Source organism: Arachis ipaensis, chromosome B7 (assembly GCF_059453495.1).
Source record: "Arachis ipaensis isolate K30076 ecotype BB chromosome B7, ASM5945349v1, whole genome shotgun sequence".
Taxonomy (NCBI): domain Eukaryota; kingdom Viridiplantae; phylum Streptophyta; class Magnoliopsida; order Fabales; family Fabaceae; genus Arachis; species Arachis ipaensis.
In genome coordinates, this window is record NC_142442.1 from 9122151 (window position 1) to 9131017 (window position 8867).

The 8867-nt window shown below is 33.5% G+C and overlaps 1 protein-coding gene across 7 annotated transcripts; it reads left to right on the top strand.

Annotated features, from left to right (window-relative positions):
• The first annotated feature begins 2132 nt into the window (after positions 1-2132).
• On the top strand, positions 2133-8602 carry LOC107608887 (SNF2 domain-containing protein CLASSY 1). Of its 7 annotated transcripts, none has more exons than XM_016310652.3 (8): positions 2133-2506; positions 2984-3106; positions 3279-3342; positions 3569-3822; positions 4313-5839; positions 5998-6144; positions 6346-8266; positions 8370-8602. In XM_016310652.3, exons 3-7 carry the CDS (start codon positions 3288-3290, stop codon positions 8260-8262), a joined length of 3900 nt encoding a protein of 1299 aa, XP_016166138.2. In that variant the 5' UTR covers positions 2133-2506; positions 2984-3106; positions 3279-3287; the 3' UTR covers positions 8263-8266; positions 8370-8602. The 7 variants fall into 7 exon arrangements, with proteins under 7 accessions (XP_016166138.2, XP_020962913.2, XP_016166137.2 ...); XM_021107254.2 differs by having other exon boundaries at positions 2140-2502; XM_021107255.2 differs by having other exon boundaries at positions 2204-2498.
• The last annotated feature ends 265 nt before the right edge of the window (positions 8603-8867 follow it).

Below are 8867 nucleotides of genomic sequence, written 5' to 3' on the forward strand. Positions count from 1 at the left end.
TTCTTTCTACATTTAATGCTTGCATTAAATTTTTAAGGGTCTTTTTGGAAATATTTTTTTTAATTGAAGACAATTTTTTTTTATTTTTAATAATATATTTTCAATGCATTTAATATTTGAATACATTTAGTTAGAGGTGTTCATTAGATTTGATTCGCGTATTCACGGTGTTTACTCAGTCCGATCCAACAATTGCGAATATTAATTTGATCCGTAAGATTATCAAATCAGATTCACATACTAATAGGATCAGATTACAAATTTCATGTAGGCATCCGCAAAATAAATAAATAAATAAGTAAATATTCTTTTATGTTTTATTTCAACTAATAATTATCATAATGTTGTATTATTTTATTTTTATTATTTAAGAAAAGTATGTTTAATAATATTTTAAGAGTAAAATATTTAAAAGAATGAAAAAAAGATTTTATTGATTTTTTAATAAAAATAAGTTTTAAAATATTTTTATATTTTGTAGATATATTCAAAATCCGATCAGATCCAAACATAAAAATTATAAATATTAAATTCGATTCGCATTTACCCCTACATTTAGTACATAAAAAAATTAATAAAAGTAATGATGATACGAAAAAAATAACAAAAAAAAGAATTAAAATAAAATAAAAAAATAAAAATTGAAATTAAAAAATAAATACAAAAAGTTATTCTATTTTTTATTTTTTGAATAACAACAAAATTTAATCAATCTAATTTATTTACACTATAATTTGAAAATTAAATAAAAAAAAAAAAACTCCATCTTACTATCTATAACCTAATTCCTGGATGCAAGTTCCAAGCTTTTAATAGGCTTCAGAAAGCGAGAATCTGATGGTCCAAAACTGAAAGGGCCACCACTCAACCGTTCACAAAGCAATCACAACCATTCAATCGCTTTGTCAAATCAATCCCAGCCCTTTGCTGCTAGCTTATATTCTTCTTTTTCCTCGCTTTCCAAAAAGGATAGGTCCATTTCATAGTGCTATATAATAATCTTAATACTATTCATTATTCTAAGCCTTGGTCACGAGTGTCATATTATGGTATTAAAAAATTACACCCCTTCAGAAGCGTTCTCCATCACAAACGGAATCAATGCATCTCAAAATTCGTGTATTATACTATCACTTTATTTTTTTATATTACTATTTAATTACGATTTTTTTAATCAAATTTAAGATGCGTAATTAAATAAGAGTTTAATTTTAATGTGTTAACAGTACACAATTGTATAGTTACAACTTTTTTTGAATAATCATTCACGTAATTAATATAAAAGATAATTATTTTTATTGTACGTATAAAATTATTTTACACTCATAATACATTAAAATTAAATTCATTAAATAAAAAAAATAACTTGTCTTTAATCAAGTATTGAGAATCTAAACTTTACATAAATATCAAAAAATAATATTATACATTTAAATTTTTTTATTAATCAAATCTAATTAAATTAATTTAATATAATAAAAATTAGTTATAATTAATATTATTTTAAATCTTATTATTTAACTTAGTTAAATTTTATTCATAAAAAAATTTAAATACGTAGCATTATTCTTATCAAAAAGTTATCGTCAGTTACATCTATTAAAGTGGTTAAAAGCATAAAGAATTAGTCAATTACCCACTATACTTTAACAAAAAAATTAGAAAAACAAAGAACACCTTGCTTTTTATTAAACTTTTGAGATACTCAATACTCAATACTCAATACTCAATACTCAATGGTCTATTAATACAAATTCAATTATTTCAAATAAAAAAGATATCACTATAAAATCATTATTAATCAATTCGTCATAATGACAAAGTTAGCAAAACATTAATATTATTATTACTGTCATTATTATTTTTTGATTTTGCATGATATTTTTTAATTTAATAAATTAAAAACTAATTAATTACATACCAAAACTCTAATTTAAGAGTTTGTCATAAATTAATGAATTATTGCATATAAAAAATAAGATTTAAACTCTAACACTTATTTAAATGGATTAATAAACTAACTATGAAATGAATCCAACTTTATTTTACTGCCATTATTATTATCAAAATTAAACTCCTCTGGTAAACAATGGTTAAGAAAATTGTTATAGAATGAGATGAATGATGAATGTGCAAGGTAAGGTTATGACACACAGACCAATTGATAAGTGGGTGCAACCTGGTGTGTAAGGTGTTGCTGCGGTGCTGCCTCAATATCCTTAAAAGCAGCACAAATTTTCTCGCTTTCTTTCGACTTGAATGTTGTCATGCAACGACTGCACGAAATTCAAGACTCTTATAGATTTCTCCGCTTCTCTCTCTTCACTCACTCAGTACTCCCCACTCTCAACTACTTCACTTCCAACAACATTATTACCCCTTCTTTTCACACTGTTCCCTTGTTCTTCCTTCACTCTCTCTCTCTCTCTCTCAACTCTGATGATGCTACTTTAGATTCTCCCACCTCAACCCCTGCTATCTGCTACCATAATCTTGTGGTAGGTAGGTAAGTACTAATTAGTGATGAGGTTTTAGTTTCACTTACCTCACTGTTTTTTTGTTGATTCTGCTTCTTTTGTTCCTTTTTAATCACAAAAGAATCTGAATGGTGTCATGGTTCATATGTTTGTCTTGGATTCACTCTGCTTTAATTTGCATTTATGTGTCAACATTAATTTGTGCTGATCAATGTTTATTTGATCATTTTTCTTTTGGATTGTATTTATGGGAGTTTGTTTTCTGAAAATCAGCAATCATGTTAAAAAAAGAATACTTCTGTTTTTGTTAGAAAAATTGGCAGATTGTCATTCTGGATATTACATAAAAATGGGTATGTATGAAAAAGGTTGATTTTTCACCTTTTTTTTCTCTTTCCCATTTTCAGCATATGTTTCTTTCTCTAAGATGAAGATATACTCTTTAAGATGTGTGAATCAATGTCTATGACTTGCATTTTTTTCTTTTTGTTTCTGATTAATCAAAGGTAAGGAAGGAAATTCTTGAGTCCCAGAATCTAGAGTGGTAAACAGTACATCGCTCCTCCCAAGAGAGATTTTCAGGATTACAGCTTTTGAGCTTAATTGGACTAAGATTTACTCAGATTTAGGTGGTACTTCTGACTTACAATAAACTTTAGAATTAAGGCATTTGATCTTAATTTTCATTTCATTTTGTGTGAGAACAGAACAGAAATTCATGAAGCACTTTTTGTGTGTGCCTTTGAAGCCTTGATCTTATAATGTGGAAGTTTGTGTGCCTAATCTAATTAACTGCTGCAGATTCTCGATATGGTAGGAAAAAGGAAGTATTTGCATCAATCCAAGCATCCATTCAATGCTTACCGTAAGTTTTATGTTCTCTTTTTACCAGTTGATCACTATGCTTGATGACTAACAATGAATGGGGTAAAAACCAATTGATTATATATATAACAATGGAATGTTAGTAATTCAGTGTAACAATCAAGGTAAAAACTTGAATGGCATTATCTATGATCATTCATACATTTACATTCTTTAGCAAGGATTCTACTAATGTATTAACTTATGCAAACTTTATTTCTAATCAGCCTTTGAAGCATGTGTGTATGGTTCATGGAAAGCGGTGGAGTTCATAAAAATTGAGTATGGAGTTATGTCCATACATTTCATTGATAAACGCCATATTTCTATGGAAAAAGGCCCCTCTGCAGACGTTCGGATAAGGTCGAGAATAGCTACTACTGCAGATTGCTCCTGCATTTTACGACGGGGAATTGACGTATGTGTGCTATCATCTCCTCAAGGAACTGGTGATTCGGATGAATTTGATGCTCGCGAGCCTGTAAGTGCCATTTTTAGCTGAATTTCAAAGTACATTGTATTTGAAGTTATTGAACTTGATGGCATTTCAACAAAATCTTCAAGCCATAATTTTCTTGATTGTATCCTGAGATAACATCACATATCCAATGCAATCTACCTGTTAGAAGTAATGAATTTTTTTATGCAATAGACTGAACTCGATGCAATGCATACAGGAACGTGGTTTGCAGTTGTGATTACTTATATTTCTTCTCTGATTTTCACATTTGCCTTGTTTTTTTTAAAGCAAGAGCTCAACACAATAATACTTTGTTTAATGAATATGTTGGGAAGGTAGTATGATTTGAAGCTTTATTATGACATAGGAAATTGCTTGCTTTATTTATGTGAAAACTTGCATAAATTTGTATTCATTTACTAGGTAATCATCATGGCATTTCTTGGTTCTTTTTGCACTCGTTATTCGGCTAATTAAAGTCTGATCAACAATGTCTTTTCCTTTATTGTAGGTTTGGAGAGATGCTAGAATTAGTTCTATACAGAGAAAGCCCCATGATTCTGAGTGCACATGCCAATTTTATGTCAACTACTATGTTAATCAAGGTTCGCTTGGTGCAGAGATGAAAACGCTTAACAAGGATATTAATGTGGTTGGATTAGATCATATCTTCATCCTCCAAAGGCTTGAACATACACATTGTGATGAAGATCAGCACTATCGGTGGACTTCAACAGAGGACTGCTCTAGAATACCACAAACTAGATTGCTGTTGGGGAAATTTTTACCTGATATTTCGTGGTTGATCGCGACATCTGTTTTAAAGAAGGTTTCTTTCTTTATAAGATCTGTGGAAAACAAGCTTGTTTATGAAGTTCTGTCAAATGACATTGTTATCCCCCCGTTCCATACCGAGTCTCATATAAATGTTGTAAACTTCAAACTGGAGAAAGACATGCTAATACCTATTGTTTCTCAAGTTATTGTATCCAGAACTGAGAGGGTTGACTATGAACATCAAGAATCCCATGAAGATGAAGTGTCACCATCATCATATAATGTTCAAGGCTTACGGCGTTCCAAGCGTCGACATGTACAACCTGACCGTTACCTTGGTTGCAATAGTGCTCCTGAGCTCAATATTGGTACTATTAGAACAAGGCCATACAAATTAGGCACATGGGAACAAGTTGATGAAGATCATGAACTGTCAATGCCATTATCTTCCCTGTTTGGATTGAAACAAATCAGTCAAGATCAGGATCTTGATAGTAGTCCTAAGGAGAGCAAGGTGAATGGTTGCCAGGAGATTATAGTTTACAATAGGAGGGCTAAAGCCAAGGAGGCGAAGCCAGGCGATGCTGATCGAGACATACAGCTCAATGAACTCGCTATTATTCCTCATCCTACTCTTAAACATCATAAGCTCAATGACATGACTTGTAGAATTGGCAAACATGAACCAGACGAAACTCCTTCGAAATATAGTCATCTGGTTAATAGCACTAAGCAGAAAAGGAATAGTGTCAATCTGTTGAATTTCAATCCAGATAATGTGCTTGCGCAGTTAGAGGAGGTGGAGAAAAGTGATGGTTTTTCTTCAAGATGTCATTATACTTATAGTTACAGCACCTCCAAGTTTCAGAGGAAGGCTTTAAGAGATCTTGATGATATGAATCTGGCACCAAAATGGGAAGGCATACATTCCAGTAAGGGAGCTCAAGATAGAAGGTACCGTCCGGCATTTTCGAGAAATAGACATCCTGATGAAGAAAGAACTTATAAAGACAGAACATTGAATGCCACAGCCTACAAGGAGTTGATAAATTCCTACTTAAAGAATATTAACACGAAACCAACGAAAGAAGAAATGCCTATTAGTGACCAGTGGAAGCAGTTCCAGGATTCACGCAGTGTCGGGAAAACGAAGGAAATAAAAATATCCAATACCGATTATGCAGAAGATACCTCTGAGTTGGATAGTTTGTGGAGAGAAATGGAAGTGTCTCTGGCATCAAGTTACATTGAAGACACAGAGGTTTAACCATTGATCATGACTTTGCTTTTAATTTTTTAAGAATCTATCACAGTTTATTCTTTAAAAGGAGGGAAATAGTAAAACTTAATTACTAGGCCTTAAACCTTTTGTTTTAGTTTTGTTTTCCTAAGACTTACATTGTTGGACTATATAATCAGGATGCGAATGCAGCCAATCTTTTCGACACTCAGGAAATATCAAAGGAAGCTTGTGAACATTACTTTAGATTGGATGATGAAATTGGAATTTGCTGCTTGAAATGTGGCTTTGTGGAGATGGACATTAAAGCTATCACACCAGCCTTTGTAAGTCAAAGTTTAAACTTATCAAGCAATCTCATCATTAGTTTTTTTTCATTACCTTGGATCTTGATAGAGACAAGTTGCATCATAAAGAGAGGGACAAGTGTTATTAGAAAATCTAGCTCTCTCTAAATTTTGTTCCTAATTTTAACTTATAATCTTGTGGTTTGATTTGAAACCTGATGAGTATGTTCTTAATGGCAGATTCAACATTCAGTGTGGCACCAAGAGGAGAGGCAGAACGTCGGCAAAGAAGATGCAGAATCGAAGGCTGCTGAATTTGAAGATTTCAATCTTGTCTCAAATGTTGAGAATGAAGATGAACCTGTATTGGTGGAACATGATAATGTATGGGCATTAATTCCGGATCTTCGAAAGAAGTTGCACATCCACCAAAAGAAAGCTTTTGAGTTTCTTTGGAGAAACATTGCCGGGTCTACAGAACCAGCACTTATGGACAAGAACTCCAGAAAAAGAGGTGGCTGTGTGATATCTCATACTCCTGGAGCCGGAAAAACTTTCCTGATTATTGCTTTTCTTGTTAGCTACTTGAAGTTATTCCCGGGAAAGAAACCTCTAGTCCTTGCACCAAAAACAACACTTTATACCTGGTATAAAGAATTTATCAAGTGGGAGATTCCAATACCGGTGTATCTAATTCATGGTCGAAGAACCTACAGGGTATTCAACCAGAAACAATCAATGGTTTTTCCCGGAATGCCAAAGCCCACGGAGGATGTCAAGCATGTTTTAGATTGCCTAGAGAAAATACAGAAGTGGCATTCACACCCAAGTGTTCTAATCATGGGATATACTTCATTTTTGACATTGATGCGAGAGGATTCAAAGTATGCACATAGAAAGTATATGGCTAAAGTTCTGAGGGAAAGTCCCGGACTCCTAGTATTGGATGAAGGGCACAATCCGAGAAGCACCAAGTCCAGGTTGAGGAAAGTTTTGATGAAGGTACAAACAGAATTGAGAATACTGCTGTCTGGTACATTGTTTCAGAACAATTTCTGTGAATACTTCAACACACTCTTGTTGGCAAGACCAAAGTTTGCACATGAGGTGCTGAAAGTTTTAGACCCGAAATACAAGAAGAAGAAAGGAAAAGTGAGGGCAGTGGAGTACCGGGCAAGGAAATTCTTCATAGAAGTGATCTCTAGGAAAATCGACTCGAACAATGGCGAGGAGAGGATGCAAGGTCTTAACATGTTGAGAAATTTAACAAATGGTTTTATAGATGTTTATGAAGGTAGTAGCTCGGACGACCTACCCGGTTTGCAAATTTATACTTTGTTGATGAACACAACCGATACGCAGCATGAGATGTTGAAGAGACTGCACAAGAAAATGCAAAAGTGCAATGGATATCCTCTGGAGTTAGAGCTTTTGATAACTCTTGGGTCCATACATCCTTGGTTGATCAAAACTGCTGTATGTGCTAACAAGTTTTTCACAATGGAGGAACTGAGGGAGCTAGAGAAATGCAAGTTTGATTTGAAGATGGGGTCTAAGGTAAAATTTGTTATGAGCCTTATCTACCGCGTGGTCCAGAAGGAGAAGATCCTCATTTTCTGCCACAACATTGCACCAGTGAAGTTATTTATAGAATATTTTGAGTTGTTCTTCAAATGGCAAAAAGGGCGGGAAATTCTGGTGTTAACCGGGGAGCTAGAGCTCTTCGAGCGCGGCAGAGTGATGGATAAGTTTGAGGAACCTGGTGGAGTTTCAAAGATACTCCTTGCTTCGATTACAGCTTGTGCCGAAGGCATTAGTTTGACGGCAGCTTCTCGGGTGATCATGCTGGATTCCGAGTGGAATCCGTCGAAAACAAAGCAGGCCATCGCAAGGGCTTTTCGTCCCGGCCAGCAGAAAATGGTTTATGTGTATCAGCTCCTGGTAACCGGTTCGTTGGAGGAAGATAAGTACCGAAGAACCACATGGAAAGAGTGGGTGTCAAGCATGATTTTCAGTGAGGAGTTTGTGGAGGATCCTTCCCAATGGCAAGCTCAGAAGATTGAAGATGAAATCCTGAGGGAAATGGTTGAGGAGGACAAGTCCAAGTCATTCCATATGATTATGAAGAATGAAAAGGCTTCAACAAACAACAGATAAAAAGGTTAATATTGTCTCTTTGTTTTGCTCAATATTATATATATATGCATGTGTCACACTAAAATCTTTCATGAACTGGCTGTGAATGTAAACATTATTTGTTACAGGATACTGGGGCGTGGTTTCATCCATGTAGCAGAGCCATGTGACGGGACAAAGGCTTGTTTATAGCCACTTTTTATTTAGCATTTTAAGATGCAGTGCTATGTAATATGAAGATCAATAACATGGACAGAAAAATAATATTTATTTTTCCTTTTTTATACATTGACGACAATGAGATTATTATGTAGTATTTTATGCATGTTAATTAAATTTTCAATAAAGTTTTACATCCAAATCATTTAACCATTTAACCAAACAAGTCCAACTAAGTTATTTACATTCACATGCTCACATTTTTCTTCTTCTTCTTCATTTCTCATGTTGCGTCTTCTTTTTTTTCTTCTTTTTCATGATTTTTCTCGCGTTATCGACGTCACTAACACCACCTCTTTCTTCTCTTCATCCTTCTTTTTCATTAAAATTTTTTCTCCTCTTTTCTTTTTCTTCTTTCTCCTCTGTTAAGTTTAAAAAACTAAAACTTGATTAAAAACTTGATTAAA

Bases quoted from the DNA above. Each gene is read 5' to 3' on its own strand.
- LOC107608887 (XM_021107252.2), top strand. From the start codon at position 2,268: ATGCAACGACTGCACGAAATTCAAGACTCTTATAGATTTCTCCGCTTC. The intron at 3,823-4,312 runs GTAAGTGCCATT...CCTTTATTGTAG, and splicing joins AATTTGATGCTCGCGAGCCT to GTTTGGAGAGATGCTAGAAT. The intron at 5,840-5,997 runs GTTTAACCATTG...CTATATAATCAG, and splicing joins GTTACATTGAAGACACAGAG to GATGCGAATGCAGCCAATCT.